Source organism: Canis aureus, chromosome 21 (genome assembly GCF_053574225.1).
Source record: "Canis aureus isolate CA01 chromosome 21, VMU_Caureus_v.1.0, whole genome shotgun sequence".
NCBI classification, from domain to species: Eukaryota; Metazoa; Chordata; class Mammalia; order Carnivora; family Canidae; genus Canis; species Canis aureus.
The window spans coordinates 22,885,950-22,910,306 of record NC_135631.1 but is presented as its reverse complement, the minus strand read 5'-3'; the positions used below and the strand labels follow the sequence as shown (position 1 = coordinate 22,910,306).

At 46.2% G+C, this 24,357-nt stretch overlaps 1 protein-coding gene across 3 annotated transcripts in view; it reads right to left on the bottom strand.

The window, feature by feature from the left end:
- EHF (ETS homologous factor) overlaps positions 1-24,008 on the bottom strand; it is a 42,245-nt gene extending 18,237 nt beyond the window's left edge. Inside the window, exons 1-2 of one of the 3 annotated variants that reach the window (XM_077863562.1) lie at positions 23,835-24,008; positions 2,596-2,695 (exon numbers count right to left, since the gene is read on the bottom strand). In XM_077863562.1, the coding sequence (XP_077719688.1) occupies positions 2,596-2,692 (97 nt within the window). In that variant the 5' untranslated portion in view covers positions 2,693-2,695; positions 23,835-24,008. Of the gene's footprint in view, positions 1-944; positions 1,092-2,595; positions 2,696-23,834 lie in introns of those variants that run through there. The other 2 variants (XM_077863561.1, XM_077863563.1) reach the window with 2 other exon arrangements.
- Between the last annotated feature and the right edge of the window lie 349 nt (positions 24,009-24,357).

Sequence of the window (24,357 nt, the reverse complement as noted above, 5' to 3'; positions counted from 1 at the left end):
ATGTGACTCTCCTGTGCTCACTTAAGAGAACATCACAAAGTCAGCCCAGAAGTCCTGGGAGGGGAGGGAGAAGAGAGAGCCATCCTCTGGGGACATGGTAACAGGGCTGAGACCTTCCAGTCCCCTTGAAAACAGAGGTCAAAGGGAAGTGCTTTCATCCAGGAAAGATGGGGGGCAAGGAATGAGGGGAAGACACTACTGTAGCTCACCAAGCTGAAGCGGAGGAAATCGAATTGAACAATGACATAGAGATACTCCCACAAACTGAATGATGGACCAACAGGGGAAAACATAGTACAAGAAAACTGTCCCTGAAAAAAAAAAAAAAAGAAAGAAAGAAAACTGTCCCTGAATCCTTTCTTCAAAGGCCTGCTAGATCAGTACTTCTCAAACTCTACTGCGATTGTCAATCACCAGGGAATGTTGTTCAAATGCAGATTCAAATTCCATACATCTGGGGTGAGGCCTGAGTTTCTGCATTCCTAACAAGCTTCTACATGACAGTGATGATGATGATGATAATGATGATGATGATGGTCCATGGATACAGGTTGAAGGGCCGGGAGCTAGAGAGCTCTAAAGTTCTGATTCCTATAACGGCCATTACCTACCTGGCCTCAACACCCCAGAGCAGCTGAAGGGGGAATGTTTCCAACCCAACCCCACTTGTAGCTCACCCCCTCTGAATCCACCCCCTGCTTCCAGACCTCAGGAGCGCTAACATCAGGGGATGGAGGTCATTAGGCACAAAGATGGGTCACACCTACCAGTCTCAGTTTGTGCTTCATTCCTCACACAGCATGGCCAGACAAAAGCAGCCCTAAACCCTCTGCTTGGGCCCTGGAGGGAAAGCCAGTTGTGGTGGGAAACAGGGGCGAGGATTGGAACAATCTAGTCCCAAAATTTAATCACATAGAAATATTCCCAAATATACAAACACGCACCTTAGACAGATATTTCCATGTCCCTCTCATTTTTTGGTGTCTCACAAAAATAGCTGTTTAAGGATAGGATGTATTTTTGTGGCTCCCTGGGGCTTTGGTCTTTTTTTTCCAAAATAATTACACTGCTATGACAGTATAGCTCTGAGTCTGCAAATAAGAAATAATAACTCTCAATAACCCAACAACAAGCCTTTCTATTTTCTTTCCCAGCTTCACATGATCCAGAATAAAGGACAGCTCCTGATAATCGTATCCTGTTAGAGCTTGGGCAAACCAGAGGATTTCGTCTAAAGTTGACTGGAGGATTCTTTCCACCTGCCAAGGGGACTCCTCAGATTGCTGAAGTTTTAGGAGAAGATGTGAAAATCCTGTGAGTTCAGCTATTGTCTGTTAATCAACTGACCTCCCTCACCCCGTCAATCATGGCCAGGAGCTGGGCCTTCTTTGGGGCCTCTGTAAGTTAAGATGTGAAAGGGGCGCCCAGATTCTCCTTGCTGCTAAAACCCACTGCCCCAGTTTTCTCCAGCGCACGCAGGAGGAACACAGCCTTGATCTAGGGATACCAAAGGCTTTCCAGTCTCCAGGAACTTCCTACCCTATCTGGAATGTTCCTTTGAGGTCCTCACAAGGAAGCTGAGGCTTGCAACGGAAAATGTCACTGCCCAGAAGGGATGGCAGTTTTGCGGACAGGTGAGCAAGTAAGGGAAGGTCACCTGACCACACTTCCCAACCCTGTTTGACTGGGGTTCCCAATCGAAAGGGGGTGGAGCTGCACTTGCTCATTGGAAAATGCAACCCTTCCATTACCCTCCGGCCCCTGCTTTTCAGACTCTGCTTACCGACGGGCCATTTTCATTTCATTTCAGGGCCCTTTGCAAGCAGATTAGCTGCAAGTATGGGGCGGGAGAAGGCCCAGGGCTTCTTTGACCCACTGCCCTCTGATGCACAGCCGTCTGCCTGGACCTGACACCTTCACGGGGGAGTATGGGGCCTGATTTGTCAACATCTGGATTCCGTGTGCTTCTACAGTACACCCTGGGCTCCATCTCCAAACCTTGCCCCCCGTAAGCCCCTGCGGCAGGCCCTCCCTCTCTAATGGAGTGGCTCCAAATCAAAGCACCAAAGGGAGTCTTGGGGGCTCCTGACAAATCTCTCCCTTTTACAAAGAGAGGTCACTGGAAGATGAAACAGAAAGCATAAGCTGCTCTATCCCCATCTTCCTTAAGAAGGAAGCCAAGGAGCTAAGTTCCATGCGTCTGCACAGCACACATGTGCACACAAGCGCATGTGCACGCGCACTCACACAGACACACACCTTTCTCTGCCATCCTATCCTGATATACCAGCCAAATACTGTTAAGAGCATCAGCAGGTGGCCTTGCCTTTGGGCAGAACTTCCACCACCGTCTCTGCCAGGCTGCCTTGAGTATTGGGAGGAAAAAATGGAATATCTCGAACAGGCTTCTGTCTCGAGCCCCAAAGAACCCTTCGGGACCTCCAGCATGAAGCGTTGCCCATTTCACCTCGTCCCCCCACCCCTGCTGAATAAAACCTGTATTTTTCAAACATCAAGTTGGAAAACCTAATTAAAGCGGGGGGGGGGGGGGGGAGCTCCAGGGGGAGTGACACTGACCCCTCTTGGTCCCCTTACCACTGCACGTGGAGTAGCCATCTGTCCAGGCTGGCTGCTGGTGAAGGAGGTTGTTGCTGGGGTTGAGATTCATTACACCGCTTCCTTCCAGAATCATGATCTGTAAGGGGATCAAAGAGTTCGTTCAGTCAGCGCCTTCTGGACAAACGTCACTGGAGACCACAGATCATAAAGTTAGTTCGGGAAGAAGAAGAAGAAGGAAAAGAAAAAGAAGAAGAAAAAAATAATAATTTGTCCTTCCATCCATCGCCTCCAAAGCATGTTACCACAGCCCTTTCAGTAAAAGCAAAACTCACTGGCAATTAAAAATTTCCAGTTTCAACTTTCATATGCATGAGGCAAGTTTTTACAGCCACCCATTCATAAATGAATAATCTCTGATCAGGAATGAAGCAGGAGGAAAATGCAATACCTGCTCACAGGGCGAGTCTGGCCAGCAGCCACGATTTTTTTTTCTTTTCTTTTCTTTTTCTTTCTTTTTTTTTTTTTTTTACAAAAGTGAAAATGCCAAAGAGATTTTGCATAAAGTGGAATTGTAATCAATAAAGATCCAGGCGGGAGGCGGCTGGCCGGGCCCCTGGGCAGGAGCTCGGATCTGAAGTCCGGTGTTGGCGGGGCAGGCATCAGCGGCCCTGCTCTCAGCCACTGCCAGGCTCCGCGTCCACAGCTCGGCTGGCAGGCCTGTGTCCCCAGCGGCCCTCCAGTATTTAGCTCCCTGATAACATCAGGAACCAGTCGGGATCCCTGATGAGACACTGCCCCTCTCTTTCCTTCCTGGTGAAAATTCTGATGAGCTTTCTCTGTCCGATCAGAGCCCTGGAGACTCCCACGGGAGTGGAAGCCCACCCGGGAGGGACTCCTTGTCTCAGTAAAAGGCACAGGGGAAGAAGAGCCTTTCTCACCAGGGACTGTTTGGATGTTTGTAAATGCATAAAAATGTTGCACTTTAGAAATATTGACCTCATCCTCCAGCGTTTATGTGTGCCCTACCCTGAAGCCAGACACCCTCCTCCTTTCCCACTCGAGCCCTACAAGTCTGTTCAATCATTCAAAAGAAGAGTGACCTGTTTCTAGAAGGTGACTGAGTGTTAACCCAGGGCCTGAAAAGATAACTTGCTCTTTCTACTTTTTAAGTACTTCTTTTTTATATATAAGATCCCATTTATTTATTCATGAGACACAGAGAGAAAGGCAGGGACACAGGCAGAGGGAGAAGCAGGCTTCCTGTAGGGAGCCCAATGTGGGACTCGATCCCAGGACCCCGGGATCACGGCCTGAGCTAAAGGCAGACCCTCAACAGCTGAGCCACCCAGGCGCCCTAACTTGCTCTTTCTAAAATGTTGGGGTGGGGAGAGGAGGGAGCCTTATAGCAGCAGCTCATGGCAATTTTTCTGCCTGTTTGGGGGAAATCTTGCATCCTTGGGTGTCACCAAGGTCCCCAGGCTTGAAACTGCTCAAGCAGAGTAGTTCCAGCCCTCCAAGGCCCTTCCTCTAACGCAGCTCCTACCTCTCTGGTTCTAGGTGGGGCTTCAGAGACAAGAAGAGGTATAGAAATTCATTCCTGTATTGATTTATTCAACAAAGATGTACCAGCCCTACCATGCGCTGGGTACATGTTCCAAGGACCCGGGACAGAGCAGTGACTAGGAATCAAGTGAGGCCAAACAGGAACATTTGTGATGATTATTAACATTGTCATGGTTGTTTGGCAAATAATTAGGCCTGAATCCAGCCCAAGTAGAAGATGGAGAAGGGACCATAGGACCACAGCAGGCCACGAGCCGGGAAGAGCGCGGAGCTGGGTTCTGTGTAATGGCACCATGTACGTGAGCCTCAAAGCCAGGCTTGATTCCAAGCTCTACCCCTTACCAGCTAGTTAGTTAACTCAGACAAGTCATTAACCTGTGTCCTCATATGCAGAATGCAAATCACCACACCTACTGTGTGCGTTGGTTGGAGATGAAATGAGTCTCTACACCTGGAGCGCTCGGTGCAAAGTAAGGCACGGCTATATGGCAGGTGTTATGATGAGGAGAGTCACTCCCCCACCATCTGGTCACCCCAACCAGAAACAACCTTGGGCCTCAGTTTCCCCATACGAAAATTTAAAGAAGGTGACTACGCCGATTCTTAAATTCCCAACCAGAAACCTTTTTGCTTCTCACTCTCAGAGAAGGAAAACCAACCCAAGCCAAACCTTCCTCCTCTTTTTCCCACTGAGCTTTCTAAAACAGTCGCCTTCAGCTGAGAAATCCAATGGGGGACTCCAGGGCAAAAAAAAAAAAATAAATAAAAATAAAAAAAAACAAACCCTGCAGGTCCCCAGAGGGGTGGCTGGGGGAGGGAAGGGGCATGGCCCCGTCTCCTGTTTGCTCAAGGCTGGGCTTGTTCCTCGCCAGCATTTGCTCAACCACAAGCAGTAGAAAGGTTACTGTTTAACCCTGAAAGAGCTGAAGCTCAGGGCCCAGCCCAGCTGCACCGAGGAGGGAGGAGGGTGGAGGGATGGGGGCCCTTCAGCCTGGGGTTGGGGGGTGGGGAAGGCTTCCCTGAAATGCTTTCAGAATGATTTGCCTGCAGGGCTGTTTCCAAGTGGCCATTCAGTGGGAGCAAGACCTGCCCTGGGCCAACCACCGGCTACTCCTCAGCCAGTTGGCGGTTTCTGTTCCCCACTTCCCACAAATCTAGAAGGCAGGTGGATGTGAGGGCTAGGCGCCCTGGCTTTGGATTTGGGGAGAGGCGAGCTCAGATCCGAGGCCCCCCGCTTTGACGTTGAGCAAATTCTAAGCCCAAAATTTTCTGATCCTCACTTTCCCCAGCTATAAAATGAGAACAACCCCAAACTCAAAGGGCTGAGGGAAGCAAATGAGGTCGTGCTTGTGGAAAGCTTGGCTTGTAACAACAAGGAATTCAATAAATGTCGCAGGACCACACAGGCCAGTTCTCTGTGACCCAACGCCCACAAGCCCCCTCCCTGGGGGCAGGTGTCTCTTCTCTCCGGGATCCCCTGAAGGCATCCAGAATGCTCTCAACCCCCCAGAGAAAGCCTTTAGGACCAGGAGGAGGCCACAGCGGGCCCCATCACTACCTGCCCCCTCCCCAAGAGGCTGGCCAGTGCTCCCCAGCCCTGCTGGCACCCCCTTTGCTAGGGAAAGCAGCCAGCACAGCGAGGGGCCCTTTTTTACAGGGCACCGTAAATGGTTACTACTCATAAAAGAGTTTATGTGTCTTAACCCTTACTGAGTCAGAGTTCACTTGAGCTCACCCAGGCTTGTGAGAAAGAAGGTCAGCGTCTCCACCGTCTCCACCGCCGGTGCCCCAGAGGCGGGCCCAGGAGGCCAGGGGGGCTAGTGTAGCTGCAAGCCTCCCCCCCAGGCCCTACTCCCTCCGAGGCCCAGTTCCTCAGGTGGAAAATGAGGACATTTGCCCCCCACCGACAGCCTCCCAAGAGTCTTGAGGACATCAAATGAGATAATAGATAATAAATGTGCCTTGAGAATTGTAAAAAAGCATTATTAGAAGCAACTCACCCACACTCCCATATACACTAATGTAGACTTTCTACGGCACAGAGTGATTACTTTATGGGGTTTAAAAAGCAATCCTTTTAATTACAAAGTTGGGGGATTTTTTTAATGCTCCCCTCAAGCTTCCCAGTTTACCCGCAGCATAGTTTTTATTGTTTGTTTAAGAAAAGGTATCGCGTAGATACAGGCAGAGACTTTGGGACCTTTGAGGTCTGGGTTAGAATCCAGACTCCCTGTCTATAAGCCATGTGACCTTGAGCATGATACCTTTCCAAATTCAGTTTTCTTTTTTTTTTTTTAAGATTTTTTTTATTTATTCATGAGAGACACACAGAGAGAGGCAGAGACACAGGCAGAGGGAGAAGCAGGTTCCATGCGGGGAGCCTGACGCAGGACTCGGTCCCAGGACCCCAGATCACGCCCTGAACCAAAGGCAGACGCTCAACCACTGAGCCACCCAGGCGTCCCTCAAGCTCAGTTTCTTCTCTGGCCTTAGAGGGGCATGAGGGGAGTGACGATGCCCTGCTTTGAAGGATGAATGATCTAATGGCCTTGAAGATGTCTAGTCCAGAGGGGCATACATGCCCTCAAATTAGAAATCAGTTTCTTCCCCTTTCTTTAAACACCGCTTCTAAAGGTGTTGTCCAACATGGTTAAGTTCTTCCAACTAAGAGCCTGAATAGGAATGATTCCACCTTTCAAGCCAAAAGCAAGCAAAGAAAAGACCCCCCTCCTCCCCCTGCCGGTTCTCCTCAGCCACCCGTGTTGGGGGGGTGAGAAGCAGACTTTCTCAGCGTCTGCGTGACTGCCATCCTGGGCTGGGAGGGCTCTGTGGCCATCAGGTGCATTGCAGGATATTAGCTGCATCCCTGGGCTCAGGCCACCATGTGCCAGACACATCCCCCTCCAGCCCCCTCCTCACCCCCCACATGTCCCCTGGGGCCAAATCACCCCCAGTTGAGAACACTGGTTAAAAGGGAGCCCATGGAGGCCGCAGCCCAGGCTTTGATCATGCTGGCGTGGTGACCTTGGGCTGTCCGCTAGCTTTTCTGAGCTGTTGTGTCCTCTCCTGGGAAACAGGCATGGCCTTAGTACCTACCACAGAGGTTTGCTAGAGGATTTAAAAAAGATAAGGGGCTTTAAAGCCCCCAGTGCAGTGCTTGCTACAGAGAAAGAGTAATTGCCTCAGAAGTGGAGGCGAAGAAAATACATGGGGAATCCAGGCACCTTTGTCTAGTCCTAGGTGCTGCGTGTCCTGGGAACACAACATCAGTTGTAACTTGGGCTGTTACAAACTGCACACACAAACACACACACACACACACACAATCTGTGCATTTTATTTCAAATCCAAAGTAAAATGCAATGTGCATTATCCAGAAGTTTTTTTTCACCTGCATTCTCCTATCCCTCCCTCCATGGGCAGCAACAGTCAGAGAGAATGGTATTTGACTGCACCCCCAGGGACTGAGCCGACTTCCTCATTCACCCAGGACATCACCCTGGATAGGTGATGCATAGCAGTTTCTTTCTTTCACTCTCTTTCTTTCTTTCTTTCCTGTTTTTTTAAAGATTTTTTTTCAATAATCTCTACACCCAACACGGGGCTCAAACTCACAACCCCAAGACCAAGAATCGCATGCTCTTCCAACTGAGCCAGCCGGGCATCCCCTAGCCACTCGGTGGTTTCTAAGACTGACACTTCTGGAGATAGGAGTTGTTCTTTATTTGAAGAGGAGGAGCTGTGCGCGCTGCCCAGTAGACCGTACAGGTGCATGCCTCATGCTAGGCTCCCAGTCAGGACCTATTTGACCTGAGGCACCAATTCCCCTACGAATGATGAGCCACTAGAGTTTGGCCAATCTGCAATGCAGTTTTACAGAGACAGCACCTGCAAGGTGCTGGAGTGGCCACAGTCTGGATTCTGGGGGGCGAGACAGACCACTTTCTGCTCCCCATTTTGTTAATGGGAAGCTGATGGTAAAACACAAACCACCACAGTGCCCCAGTTCCTAAGAATTTAGACCATTTCTGCACCACTCACACAGAGACAAGCCACTCTCCTTGTGGCCAGTCCTCCTCCAGACTTCCATCAAGGGCTAAGTTCCCATCTAGCTTGACCGCCATGCATAGGGTAGGGCAGGGGGCGGGGAAGGGGGGTAGCCAACGGGTTAACAGGGTGACGATGGAACACTTGGCCTAAAGTTTAAGAGTCTCACATTTTGGCGGCTGCTCAGAGACACACATGGGAGACGGTGGGGCCTAGCCACAGAGACTGAATCTCTCGTATATATTCAAGGTGTGAGGAGCACCAGACCTAGCTTCTCATTGCTCCACGTCTCGAGAGTGGCTCTTAGGAGGAAGAGCTCATGCCTCAGATGCTAAGGGTTGAAATCTTGATTCTGAAACTTGGCAGGCTGTGTTGACCTCAGGAAAGCACTATTTTCTCTAAAGCCTCAGTTTCTCCGTCTGACAAAAAGTGGGGGGAAATAGAGCTAATGTGTGAGTAAAGTGAAGACGTTTGTAAAGTTCTCACGTATTAGCTCGGACACGGTGAGTGCCCCCCACATGTCAGCTCTAAAGTCTGTCCCCGAGTCTCTCTTTCAACTGTGTTCGTTGGCTTCAAGGACACTCTTGGGGTCAGGGTAGACCCTTCAGAGGCAGGACAGTATAATGCTTGGGAGCTCCGGGCTCTAGAATCAGGCAAACATGGTTCACATCCTGGCTTTGCCAATTTACAGATGGGGCAAGGTTGGACAAGTTATTCAGTTTCTCTGGGCCCTAATTTTCTCATTTATAAACTGGGGATGATATGAAAAGGGTTGTTGAAAGACAAAATGAGACGATGCCTGTAAAATCCTTGGAAAAGTGTTCCATACATAGTGAGTACTTGGTGAATATTAGCTGCTTTTTTTATCATTATCGTTATTATTATTATTATTATTATTATTATTTATTGTGTTATTACTAGGATTTTATTGAATCTCTGAGGACAAAATTGACAGCCGAGTTCATTTCAAGCAAGGCCTGGAACTTCTACTATCTATACAACACTTTGCAATTCTGGCTTTGGCTGGCACAGTCACGTCCAGGCGGGACCGCCCGCCTCCCCACCTCCCATTCCGGGGCTGCTGTGTGGAGATGCTATGAGGCTGAGCTGTGAACCGCACCTCTTGGCCCCTGCTCGCAGAAGCCGTCCTGTGCTCCTCAGGACACAGTGTCCACTCAGGGACTAAAAGCCATCCTTCCTCCCTGCAGATACACCATGCTTGGGGCTGCCAGGAGCAGTGGGAGGGCACAGCCCCACAGGCTCTGCATTCCTGCCTCAGCCTTGCACTTTTCACACGGTTTGCAGGTGCAAAGGGAAGCAGCACATCTGAAATGGGAGCTCCTGGAAGAGGGTGGCCAGAGAGAGTCTCTATCCTACGAAGTCCCTTTGCACAAGGAACGCCCAATTACTGCAACACTGGGATTCGAGCTTGCAGGGACAGAAAAGCAATGGGAAGGAGGCACCACTGTGACTCTGGCAGGGAGCTGACACCATGCACCATGCACCCCCAGAACCCAGAACGTTTGCCCAGGCTCAAGGCCCTCGACAAGGCCAAGGATTCCTCGGCTGCCCTCTCTTCTTAATCATAAAGAGAAAAATCTGCCAGCATTGACAAACGCAACACAGCTTGGCTCTGAGGGGAGGTATGTCTTCGGCTCTGTGGTGGTGCTACCGAGATCTAGGACTGAACACCATAAAAACAAACAAACGAGCAGATAAATAATAACTATACTATATGGTAGCTAGGGCTTATTGGACACTTAAAGTGTGTGAGCTCTGGGCTGGTATCTTCAATGCGTTATCTCAGGCAATACGCACAATAGCTCTGTAAGGCATGATGTCGTTTATCAGATGGCCTGTCTAAGGCTCAGAGAGGTCAGGTAACTTGTTCAACATCACACAGCTCAACAAGAATTGAATTCTTAGCTAGAAGAGAGCTAGCAACACACCCTGGGAACTGAGCCACTTTCTACGGAGAGGAGGGCGCTTTGCAGAGAACAAAGTTGCCTTCAACCCATCCTCACCACCGTCCCCTTTCCATACACAGTCATATCTGGGGCCTTGCACCTTTCTCAGGCTTCTCCAAGATTATAAAACTCTCTGGTTCATTCCGTCACCCAGGGACCCCGATTGAGCCCCTCTTCCCTCTTTGTCAGATCAACCCGAGGCCATGCCTCTTGGCAGTATATCAGAGGGATCCTTTAGAACGAAAGAATAGAAAGCTGCCTTCATTTTGCCACTTCATAGTATGCTCAGGGAGGAATGTGTTAGTGGCTTAAAAGCTGAGCCATGATACTTCTTCAGCCATTAAAACAGACCTATGCATATATACATATATGCACACAAATACATGTGTACGGACATGTATGCCATACATACATACATATGTGATATAAATACTTTACCTAAGACTCAATAAAGGTATTTTTATTTTATATTTTGGACATAAACTGGCCCATAATTATTTTCTTCCTCTACATTAGAGCTCAGGACAGAAAGCTGGTTTTCGTTGTGAGGGTAAGAACACACCAGGAGCAAGAGAGCAAGGCTTGGCCTGCGTTTCCTGTCCCCAGCCCCAGAGGACTGAGAGTCAAAGTCACGGTCTGCCCTCATCCTAACAGCTTTATTCGGTCAACCACATCATCCCTGAACTGCCACAGAATTGGCTGCCTTGTGGGTATTTTTACTCCTCAAGCCAGAGGAGCAATTAGGCATTTTAAATAATTACTTCTGTGATGACAGTGATATCCAGACCATTCTCAGTCCTTAATCAAAGTTACCAGCAGGTGAATTCACAGCATTTGCCCTAAGGATATTGCAATAGCTTCCTGACTTCCTATTTCAATCTGACTGTCATTTCAAAAAAAAAAAGTATTCCCAAAGAGGAGAAAAGAAAATCCATATAGATGTGAAATTTAACTGAATGTAAGGCGGGCAATAATTTGTGTTTTCCAAATGAATCAAAATGTGAATCAAGCTTGGGGAATGTATTTGATCCTCTCGGGATTACATCACAGGTAATTTCATACCCTCATAATGTGTTTTGAAATAGACATTTCATGTTCCCAGGGGCAACATCTGAAGTATTATTCCTGGGCTTTCAAGCGTTTTCATGAGTGATGATGCAGTGTTGGGAAGCCAAGTGTTGATCCATTATAGATACACTTTACTGACTATAAGCCATTTGGAAATATACATATTATGCTGATCTTTATCATTCTTGGTGCCAGACCCAGACAAGATGCAGATACTGGCAGAGGACTGGCACCAAAGTTGATCAAAAGACTAGATTGCCTTACATGACCTCCAGGGCCCTTATCAGTCCCTTTCAGATGTGACAAACTAAGAATAGGACAAGCTTCGACTCTTAAAAGGTCATACAGCTATTTGAAACTCACCTACCAAAAATGCACATTCATCCATACATTGCTTTGCATATATTTTGTGGGTGCCAGGCCCTCTGAAGACCATCTCTAAAGACCATTGACACCTACAGATCTATGGACACCATGGATCTTTAAGAAATCTCTCTGACACTCACGTTGGATTGAAATTTAAAGAAAACTTTGTAGTAGAGTCAGGGTTAGGAGACATAAGTTTATTCAGACCTATGACAGAAAGCCTCAGAGATTTTATTCTTGTCCTCTTCCTTAGCATGGGTGTTGCCCTATTCCCCTATCTTCCCCTATGGTGACACCAGGAAGAGCCCCATTGTCCCTCTCCATTGACAGCTGAAGTAGGAACCTGGCTGCATCCCACAGGGCCATTCTGGACCTCTGTTTGGCAATAAGGTGACAAATTCACCATTTTCCCCACATCAGTGTCTGTCTCCCTGCTAATCCCCTTTCTCTTTTCTAAAACCAAATAATCCTAAAATAGAGAGGAAGTGAATAGTGGAAGAAAAAGAGGCCTCACTTCCTATTACAACCATAGGGCTCTGTAGGTCTTTGGAAAGGCACCGGTGTGGAGGCTGGCACATAAGGGACTACTCCTAGGGTGCTTATTTTCCAACCAAGCTGAAGAAGCCATACAGGTGCTTCTCAAAGTTCAATCTATAGACTACCTGTATCATCATCATCACCTGGAGGGGTTAAACTTCAAGTTTTCTGGGGTCCCACCCCAAACCTGTGAACCAGAATCTTCATTTTAAAGAACCTCCCTTAACCAACCCTTAAGCACTCTCATGGTTGAGAGCTTTACCTACTTGCCTTCCCTTGGTTTTCAAACTAAGATAACTGACTCCAAGAGATATTAACTTTGAAGGAAACATCTATGAATGGAAATCCTTATAAAGTCAAAGACAACACATTCAATCCAGAGAACTCAAGCTCCAAACCGTCTGTGGAGACTGTCACCAAATTATTTATCAACTTGAAATAAAGCAGTTCCTACTGCTCAGTACCACCAAATTGTGAAATTCAACAATGCTCAACTGCTCACAAGTATGAGTCTCTGAATGCTGAACAAACAAATCTGGCCTCAGAACACAGCATTTGCCAAGGATTTTTACGACAATCCTTTCCATCCAGAGAATCTCGTGGCTGGCTGAGTCACCCCTTACCCAATCCCACCCCCATCTTAAGCCTTCAAAAGATGACTTAACCACCCCAGATTTTAAGCCACATACTCAAGAAAATTGATGTCTTAGCCTTCAGTGGAGAGAAATGGTCATCAAGAAGTGCTTGTCTTGCTAATATAAATATTTATTCATCCTCTCCAGTTAACATATATTTATTGAATGTGTACTAGAGCTGGGCACTCTGTTAGGTGCTGGGGACACAATGATGAATGCAACACAGATGCTGCCCTGCCCTGATGGACTATTCAGCAAAGACACAGCTTCCAAAACAACGATAGCTCTTTCCAGAGTCGTCTGAGCTCATTCCCCATCTCCTGTTGGGGATTTAGTGAAGCCAGTGCAGAGGGAGCCAGGCAGCCTGTTGGCCTTTGGAAACAACCAATCTTGGAAAGAACTGTGACTATGTTTGAAAGCAGGACCTATCCCCTTCTGCCCGGCAACCCCATGCTCTTGCCTTCACAGAAAACCCTTACTAAGACATCGAGTTGGCAGACAGGATAATGCCCCCGAGTTTCACAAAGCAACCTCAGCCAAAACCAATCTCCACTCAGGACAGAATAAAGTAGTAAGTTGTCTGGATGGTTGATTGTCTCTCCCTGAGACAATGGCGTGTTTATGTGTGGGAGGGTGAGGAGCAGGTTGTTAACATAAAACCCACCGTAAACAGAGCTGTTAATTCAGTTGCTGGCAGGGTCTTCTGTTATCTTCTGAATACCTCCCAGAGGGTATAAGCCCTACCTTTTCATTTGAGTTGGCAGCAGAGTTATTTTTTTGCACCTGTTGCTCTGCTCCAATAACAACGCAGTTAAGCATTGATTTGTTGGAAAATAAACAGAAAAAAGCAAAGAAAGGCATCTGCCCAAACAGCCTGAGCTGGTTTGACTGAGCATTCATGCCAATTTGTTTTTCCTATAAAAACCAAAGAAAAACCTGTGCTTTCAGTTTGGATGCTGCCTCCCCACTCCCTCTGAAGAAAAGGAGGTATCAAATAGACCGGCCAGAGCTGGCAGGGCCAAGAAGCCAGAAGACACTGTACTTTTCCATTGGCTGGCTGTGTGAGGGCACTGAGGGGTGTCCGAGATCTGCAGAATGACATGGCCAGCCTCCAGTCAGCCCAGGTTAAGATCATGAATCAGATTAACAGGAGCAGAGAAGGGGCTGCCAGGATACGGTCGAAACCCAAACCACACTCTTCCCAATGGTTGACTTCTGAAAGTCAACATGGCTCAGGGAGTAGGTGTGGTCTACAGGTAACCTAAAGCAGAGACTCAAGCGTGCCGAGTCTCAGTCCAGCCTCTCCCACAGGCTTCCTACGTCCAGCCCTGGGCAACAAGAAGAATTGGAAAACCTCTGGTTCCTGGACCAGTTTTTCCACAGGAAAAGTGAGGCTAGCCATACCTACCTCAAAGATGGGCTGTGTAGACTCACTCATGTTCTGCCAAGTGACTTGAGGTCCCACGTCCCAGGTAGAAAGGACCTGAGATGTTCAGGGTGTGATTTCTGCATTAATTCAAGCATCATTGCACTCCCTTTCTCATTAGTTTGTCGATATCACATGATGAGCTCAAGCCAGAAAGGGTCACAAAGAGCTAAACAAATCACTCAAACACAGATCACAACAACACTAATTAAGCAATGGCATCATCACCCAGTCTTCAACACGCACAATCAGGGAAAGCCTCTCAATATCTCTTTTCAAGCCCTGAGAAGAAAGCATGGGACATGGGCAATGTGTAACGTTCCCCTAGATTACCACCTTCCCTTGGCTTTCTCTCAGCCATTGGCTCTCAATTATCACCAAACCATTGGCTTGATGGGGGAGTCACGGCAGTCAGGGGAGGCCTCAGAAATGCTGCTTCTCAAGGAGCATTAAGAACAGGGTGTTCCGACAGGGGAGGGACATGGCTGGCTGAGCATTCCCCAGCATTCTTGTCATGAGCAGGGCAGGGAGTGGAGTGCCTCGGAACCAAACCGGGCAGCCAGAAAAATAAAAGATTTAACAACACCCTCAGTTGACTGAAAAATAAATAAGGCCAACTGTGCAGGAATGTGGGAAGGGTGGAGAGAGGTAAGAGGTGGGGATTGGAGCCAGGGAGGGATGGGATGGACTGCAACAATGGATTTGACCATTTTCGAGATTCAAGTTTCTTTCCAGGAAAAACCAAGACGCTCCAGCAAAGAAAGATCAATAGCCACTAAATGGAATCTCACAGACTAATTACAAAACAACAATCAAAACTATGACAGCAATGATAGTTTCTATTTATCGTACATTCCCATTGTGCTAGGAATTGAGCTAGGCTTTACATAAATGATCTCATTTAATCCTTGCCATAACCCCTGGATTGATACTAATATTATCCCTATTTTATAGGTGGGGAGGCACAAGAGGTTAAGCCACTGACCCAGGGGCACAGGACTAGTAAATGGACTGGATATGTTACAATAGATAAACTGGGGAGTTGGCAGGGGTGGAGTGGGGGGGGGGCAAGAAATGACAGGATATGCAAAATAATTCTCTGTAACTGAAAATGGATCCTTGTATTTCTTTCTTTTTTTTTTAAGATTTTATTTATTTATTCATGAGAGACACGGAGATAGAGGCAGAGACACAGGCAGAGGGAGAAGAAGGATCCCTGGATCCCCGGACCCAGGATCCCACCCTGAGGGACAAAGGCAGGACGTTCAACCTCTGAGCCACCCAGGCGTCCCGGATCCTTGTATTTCTGAAGCAGAAGAGGATATCTTTTAAAACACCACACTTTTGTTTTAGAAATTGGGATCCTTTAAGAAGGATGGCTCCCAGATTTTTTTTCCCTAAGTGTGAATAGGAGGCACACCAGTCTTCCTTGTGCCCAACTATAAAATTCCCCTTTAGTGGCCATCAGTCCTGATGCTACAGAAGCAGCAGTTCATGGCCACTCCAACCCATCTGTCAAAACTTTAGTTTGGCTTCTTATTGAAAACCCTGGATTGACTCAGGGGTTGGGCTTGGCTGCTTGAAGCCACCTCAGACTTATTAGCAATGATAAAAGAGCAGTAACAATAACAAGGAAAAAAAAAAAAACATTGAGAAGTTAAGGGGAAATTATGGCTCCTTTGGCAGAGCACCTGATGCCTGAGCCATCACACATGGATCCTGATGATAGACCTGCTGTGTTGTAGACATCACACCGACGAGAGAGAGACTGTGGGTGTGTCATTGGGAGCCTGAATTCCATCACTTTGATAAATAAATCCAGGAAAGTTCCTCCTTCTTTTACCACGTCCATGACCCTGGAACAATTTGTAAAAACATAGCTGCAAAATGCAGACAGAACCTCTAAGATTTATTCCATGATCATCTTTGGACATGAGAGGCAACTTCTATCTGAATTTCCTCACAGTTTAGAGGATCTCCTCTTTAGAAGAAGCAGGGTCTTCTTTTTGCACAGATAATCACTAAATGACATTAGACAAGAAAACAAAGTTCATTCATATCACCTCCCTGCAAGAATGATAGACTCTCGGCACACCTGGTCTCATTTTCCCTTCCAGAACACGCTTTGCTCTGCTTCTCCTAGCTCCCTGTCTGTGTAGTAAGTCCCCCTGGAAAATAAAAAATGAAAAAACCCAACAGCGAGATAAGCAGTTCCCTACCAGAAAGATTTTCCAAGGAATCAGGTACCTTCCAACCAGTTATTCGGCTATTCCTCCAGTTGATTTGGAGGAAGGAAACCTTTGACATTAAAAAAAAAAAAAATCATAAAACTCACCAACTCAGAAACTACAGCATCCCTCTTTGACAGGCCTAAGCTTTCCACCAAAGGTCAGCTAGATGAGTAAGGGGGATCTCCAAGCAGATTCCCAGCTTCCAGTATCAGGAGTCGTCACATCTCACAACAACTTCATCACATCTAGAGACCGACCAAGCTACAGAATTTGCAGGGCTCAGTGCAAAAGGAAAACGTGAGGCCTCATTTTCAAAAGCTATTGAGAATTTCAAGACCATAATGGCAGAGCATTAAACCATGCCCAAGGCCCTTCCAAGTGTGGAGCACTGTGTACCCAAGACCCTGGCCCTGTCCAGGGGTCAGTCCCACCCTTTGCCTTCACCTGCAGCAATGCTCTATCACCGTGGGGAGCGGGGGGAAATCTTTGTCTTTGCGCCATGAATGACCTCCTGAAGTCGTTGATAGTATTAAACAAAATATGACATTGAACATGTCTATAATAACACCTGGCTTACAGCAGGCATCCAACAAATGCTAGCTGTTATTACTATTATCATTATTAATTATTATCAATCATTATCTTCATTATGCCAAAGTCCCTCCGCAACTCCAGAGCCACCACAGGCAAAAGCAATGAGTGTGGGAAGAACATACATGCTTCTGTTTTGACGGAGACCGTCTATTAGCCAATGTCATTCAGAAATCATTTCATTGGCCCCAAGCAAAGAAAGGCTAGGAACCTTTCATTTATATACATGGACCCATTTTGCAGTCTGGTGAGACCTGTGGATCCCTTCTCAAAATAATGCTTTCAAATGACAAATTAAAATAACAAGATTAGAAAGGAAATTTATATTGAAATACAATTCTCAGTATACTTTTTAAAATTAATGTGTGACATCATAATAATATATGTGCTTCTTGACTAACACATTAAATAAGAACATCTAGCGCAGGTCGAATGACCTCCATGAGGTCAAAGTAGTGATGAACATGGATATTTTGAGACATTGGCAACTGGTGTAACATGATATGAAAATGTCTATTAATTTCTCTTGGTGACAGTCACAGCTAATGCTACTGGAGAGTCTTGCCTACATTTACATTGAGAGAAAATGTTAAATTTTAGCCATATTATTAAGAATAAAAGCATCATTCTTTTACACACCCAATTTCACAAACTCCCTGAATTTTTTCCATGGACTTCAGGAGCCTCTTGGATCCCAGGTTAGTCTTGCTGTTTTATTAACAGCAAGGACTGCCTGGTCAACTCAAATAGCTTCTAGAAACCACTTCCACATGACTACGAGTGTCATTTGAACAATTTACCAAGAGGCTGACCCCATGGTGTCTTGGCAATTTTTTTGAAAACCCTAGAATGCCTAGGGTAGTAGTCGGTATACATCTGAAGACACTATCAAGAGTTTTAGGGGGTGGGCAATGGTATATGATGTGGTGGTTAGTCAAGTGACCTGCCTGGAGGGGAATCAGTTTCTTCTGGAGGCCCCTGACATGCCAGGCATCAAGACACATGGATAGGAACATGCTGTGTGCCCACACCAGGTCTTCCTTGGAACTCCTATAAGTTGTGGTTTGAAGCCAGCTCAAGACAAGCTCAATTTCAAGGTCCTTCATTAACATAGTTCATCCCATGTCCCTGCTGCCCACCTTCCCCAGTGAAAACCTTATTGCATATTTTCCCCTAGGTCACAGTGCAGAACCAATGTTGATCGCTTTGAAAAACAAAATTCCAGAATTATTCATCCAATCCGATCCAGTTGAGACTCTCTGAGAACACCCATGTTGAGGACTTACCCTCAATTTCCATTCGATAAATTACTAATTGTTTACTCACAAGCATTTGTCCAGGTGTTTTCAGATTTTTTTGGTTTAATTTAATCCTGACAACAGCCATGTGCAGATGCTATTAACCTCATTTTCCAGATGAGGAAACTTACAGTTAGAGCTTATATAGCTCACCCAAACTCACTCAGCTACTCAGTGACAGAGTCAAATCAGAACCCAGGTACTCTGACACTAAACCTGATATTCTCTGTACCACATTCCAGCTGCTTCCAGGCAACAAAAAACTCACAGCCTCCTGCTCATTCAGACACACCAGCGGCCAAAGTCTACTGTTCATCAACGTTGTTTAACCCACAGCCTTCTAGTTGGTGGGAGTTAAGATGGGTCAAAGGAGAGCTAAGTGCTGTCTGAGTTTCTAAGTGAATATTTGACGGAACTTGGGACCAAATCTAAAGCCCACTGCAAAGATAGAACAAGTCTGATGAGTAGTCCCCACGAAGGCAGCACCGGAAATAATCTTCACCTTCCAGACCTCACTAACCTCATCCACTAGAATATATCATTCGCCCTACTGAGGGAGTACTTTCAAAGGTTCCCAAGAGGGATCCCAAAATAATCTCTACAAGACATCCATGGTCTCCAAGCTCCATTGTCATGTACAAAAAGTAGAAGGTCCTCTTTTTATTCCAAAAAAGATCCAAAAGACTTTTAGAAGAAGTTTGTATCAAGCTGATAAAGGGCTGACAGAGTGACGGAAATTTCTCTTATCCATAGTTGGGCCAATGAGGGCCCAGCCCCCAAGATTCCTTATTGTGTGTCTATGACATAGAGTGAGGGGGAAGTGAGAAAAGATGAATTTTAAGGTTATCACAATCACAACAACTTCAAAAGAAGTGTACATTTAGATGAGGTCATTCAAAAGTAAAAATAAGTAGCTATGTTAAAATAATGGGGTTAATGAGGTGGTCTATTAATGTAATAATCAAAATATTATAGTAGGCATGTAGGTTCCTTTTTATTTTTGGCTTTGTTTTCCTTAGAAAACATGTTTTTTTTTTCTTTTAGTATATGTGCTGCCAATGCAAGCACAGAAAACATGTTTTATATGCGCACCTATGCTGGCCATATTTTAAAATAGGCAGACACTCTTAATAATGATGAAGATGCTTCTAAGAAAGGCAGGGAAGGAGGCTGTAGGGGCCAGGGTGTGCAGGAAGATTGGAAGAGAAGAGATAACATGAGTCCAATGAACCAGAACAAGGGGCCCAGCCCATAAAACAAACCAAAGACAGAGTGTAGTTAGGAGTGAGCGAAATCAATTTTCAAAGGAGTATTTTCCAGGATGTCTCTTTTAAAACAAGGCCAATTAAACCCCCTGGAGCCTCTTTAAATGGGCCACTCTGTTTGACTCTGTTGCAAGCTCTGGTTGCTCTAGATTCAGGCCGAAGCCCTCTGACAACACCATGTCTCCAGGTTGGCTGCCCAATGGCTGGGCCAGCCTTGCTCTCCTGATTACGTCTTGGTTCTTCCTCGAGGAGAAGTGAGTCCATAGCCATCCAACTACCCAATAATCCACCGACAATCAGTGAAGCAAGGTGATTAGTACCCCACAAATGGAGTAGATTCCACTGGTGCCTAAATCTTTTTAGCATGCTTTGGGTGTTTTACAGAAGATGTCATTAGAGTGCCGGCTTGTGTACACCCGACTGCTCCCTGTGGTCACAAAACAGTTGGTTTCTTCCACTTCTACACTCCCACCAACTCTGGACACATGAGACAAATTGATAAAGATGAGATGTTGTCATGGGACAGACGCCAATACCCTTAATAAAGACTCCAGGAAGCCGGTCTTAGTATCTCCACCAGACATATGCCTTGAGCCAAGTTCCAAAGACCTTAAGAAAGCCATGGAAGGGCTCCTATGGATCTTCTTTCCTGGCTCATCCTTAGGAGGGTAGCCCCTACCCCTACTCAGCTGTTGTAGACTCCAGCTAAACCTGCTGACCTCTAGGCTTACCTGCTTTCTCCCAGTCATCAGAATCTGAAGGCAGAAACAGATCTTAAAGATAATCGGGTTCAAACCCCTTTGTCTATATGAAGAAACTAAAGCCCAGAGAGGTGGAATGTGCTGCTGTGTGCACACAGCTTTGCCAGGGCTAGAAAACCAGGTCTCCTGACTGCTGGTCCTGTGTACTGCCTTGTGCACACTGTGCTCTAATCATTCAAAAATGTAAGTCTGAAATTCTTCAGGGAAGATTCTTGAAGAAATCTCCTTTTATTCCCCCTCTGAAGCCCAATGGATTTTTTTATCAAATAACTCTAAGGGATCCATGGAAATTTCCACTCCAACGCATCTCAGCTTCCTGATATCAATGCCATTTAGCTTGAACGTACGTCCCATCCTAATAGTAGCTACTGTGGGAGCCATTCTCCCCACTACACTATTTGTCTCTGCACAGCCCAATAGTTTGGTCCTTCAAAATTCCATCGAGGGCACCTGGGTGGCTCAGTCACCTAAGTGTCTGCCTTTGGCTCAGATCATGATCCCAGAGTCCTGGGATCGAGCCCCACATCAGGCTTCCTGCTCTGCAGGGAGCCTGTGTCTCCCTCTCCCTCCACCTGCTGCTCTCCCTGCTTGTATTCTGTCAAATAAATAAGATCTTAAAAATCAATCAATCAATCAATCAACAATAAAATAAAATCAAACCCCCCTGAATTGAAACAAACATAATAGTCACCTATTTCTAACAAGAGCCCATCACCTACACCATAAAGCAAATCATATTATTTAAAAATCATATTACTAGAAAGTAGACAAGAAAGCACTAAATACAGTTTATCATAGTCCCCATATCTTCAATTATTCAGCAACAGATTTAAGAGAACACTGGCAAGACATGACTGCTGTCCTCCCTCTGTCTTCAGATGACAGTCCCCTACCGCAGCCTCGGTTTACTCAAGCTGAAAGCCTCTGCACTCCATCAGTTACCCAGTAACAAAGCCAGGGTGAAAATGCATAGTCTCGAAACACAGAGCTCACAGTGGACTCCATCCCTCTGATCAGAGCCCCATCCACAACAGAAACGACTGTCATTTCAGTTTTGCCAGAAAGATCTCAAACAAGAGAAATGGGCTGAAACAGCTGCAAAAAGGTGTCACCAAATATCAAGTTCCAGGCTCATATTTGGTTTCTTAAAACCATGGCACCACTCCTCCAACTCCTTAGCAGTTTCTGCCGTGGCATTCTTGGTATCCACCCCACCCCACCCCGTCTCCCAGAGGTCTCTCAAAATCACATCTGATGGAAAGGGCATAGAGATGCCTCCATCTGGCGAAAGGGAAACAGACTGAATGGCTTTTTAATGATTTCTATAAACCTCTCTGCCTGTGCCTGCTGCTCTCCCATTGAGCAGAGCTCTCCCACTGGACTTTCAGACAAGGAAGGTGGTCTAAAGCATACAGCTTGGTGCTAAAATCCCCTAACTTGGGAGGTAGTGGGAGGAAGAGGAGGACATAAAACATTACAAGATTCTAGAAAGTTAAATTCGACGTCCTAGAAGTGAACTTTGGCCCAAAGCACTCACATGCTGACTTAGGACCTGATACGGTTCCTTCCAGTTTCCAATTAGCTAATTGACTAACCTCTCAGTTTCCTTTTTGTCTCAGCCTCTCAAGGGGTCAAAAAGACATTGGAAGAGGTGATTTAATGGGAGCATAAACACAGAAACATAAGTGTGAATTTAGGGCTTCTCAGAGGTCCTGAAAGACCCAAGACATTTCCATTTGGGGGAGAGAACTCACAATATATCAAAAAATGGAAAAAGAAATTTAAAAAAATGTTTGAATTTAACAAATAGATGCTTTTTAACACAAAGATAATTGAATTTGAGCTCTTCCGTACATATGTGGCCTGAATCAAATCATTGCCCTGCCCACAGTCACCCTAGAAGGGGCCTGACTAGTGCTGCCACCCTGAACAGCAACACAAGAGAACCTACAGCAGGTCCTCCCTCCAAGTTTTTTTCTTTTAAAATGCCTCTGTAAAATACTTCAGAAATGTGGAGACGGATTGTCTCCATTACATTTGCTGTTTTTTTTCAAAAGTGATCACAGACTCCTCGATGACCCTCATTTCAGGTTCCCGTGGATTTTCAAATCTATCGCCATCAGCCATTAGCAGTTGGTGTAGAAACGATAGATTCCACACAAGCGTGGGTTATAAGAACATGGGATGGATGACTTCTTTCATAACCTCAGAATTCCAGATCTCAAAAAGAGGACAAGGGAAGCCTTGAACAAACTCCAAAGACAGATGTTAAAACTATTCTTGAGATCTTTTCAGAGACATTTTCTGGTGGCACCTCTTACCTATGAAGTGCTCCCTAACGACTTCATCTTTCCTATTGCAAATCAACGTGTCCCCTGACCTCAGTGGCATTAGCACATGGCCACTCGTGATCCCTGACCATCCTTTTACACAGAGAAAGGCTCTGTCTGAACACATTCTCACCCCCATACCTGCAAAACCAATTCCTGAATTAGTCCTTCCATTGGAAAGTTCTCAATCCAAACCCTCACTTTCTCCCCTTTACTGAGGTCAGTGCAGATAACTAGCAGAGACACCTGTGACTGTAGGTGCCGAGTCATCCACTTCATCTTAAACAGACACATGCTTCCACAACCCTGGGGGTAGACTAAATCTGCTCAAAGACAGAGATGGTGGAAAATGTGACTTTCCTGACTGATGTTATTATTTACCAACAAGATTAATTCCACACTGTTCCCAGTTCTACCCACACAGAGGCCAACACTTCTCTACAGTGTCCAAATGAAATTAAAAGAGCCCCCGCTTTGGAAGGCATTAGACGGGGCTGATTCACATCTGCCTGTCTGGTCTTAGTATCTCATGATGGCACAGACGAAAGGTGAATCTGTCCCCGTTGCAATATAGCAAAATTCTTTGTCATTTTTTTTTTCCTGGACAGACCCATTTTTAGGTGTGCAGCTCTCCCTACTTGGGCTGCCTGGCCATTTTTCCAGTGTGGGTGCATACGCCATTGCCTGTTTCCAGCCATTTCCCAACGAGAGATTATACCAAAGTCAAATCTGCCTTTCCCTCCAACCAGTGAGTCAGAAAAATTACCAATAGCAGACATCGCTAGAAAGCGAGAACATGTGCTCTGAGCCCCAACAGCTAACCCACTTTTCACTGAGTTTTATCAGGGGCAACTATCCCTAGCTGCTTTCTTCTTTCAGAATTCAACCCAGGGAAATGGCTTTGTCACACAGATAGAGGGAAACCAGGGGGCTTTTAAATTCACAGTGGTTGGAAGTCCAGACTGAATGCAGCGAATTCACAGATCATATCCGAAGAAGCCCAGCTGCCTTCCAAAATAAAATTCTAATAGGACCCAGTGAGGTAAGCACAGGTGGGGTGAGCTGCACTTCCTGCCAGCTGCCTCCGGGAGTCTGTTTTATTTTCATCTCTCTGATTCAAGGCAGGCTTCTCTTTCCACTCAGGTGTTTGAATTCCAGATTCAAAAGAAGGTTTAAAAATAAGGACTTACCTCATTTACCTAAAGATTCTGGGTGGGAAATCCAATAGCTCTGGCTAATGGAGGGGAGGCAGCAGGCAGCGCGCACACCAGCTCCCACGGGGATAGGGAAGCAGGGGTGTTATCACGTCTGAGCCCTCATCAGAGTGAAGATAAATGCATATGACAATAATTTTAAATCATTTTGTAGGATGTTAAGCAATAAGCCACCAACCGGGAATTCCCTAAGTCACTTCCCCCTCTTCTGATTGGCTGCCGGGCTCTTTAAAAAAATAAAATAAAGGATTACAAACATTGGCTCATTTGCATTTGGCCAACTCACACGTTAGTGTTCAAACAAAACAGGTCTAACCAGGTTATGCCTGTGTCTCAAGAACAGAGAGACGACCTGTTAATGGATGAGGAATTGATTTGGTGGTGACTGTTCTTTTCAGCTTAGAGGCTGTTTCAGGTGAAAAGTGCCATGCCAGCTCCCCAAAGACACCATCTCCCCAAAGACACGTAAAAGCAAACTAAACGGAGGCTCTGGAGGCTC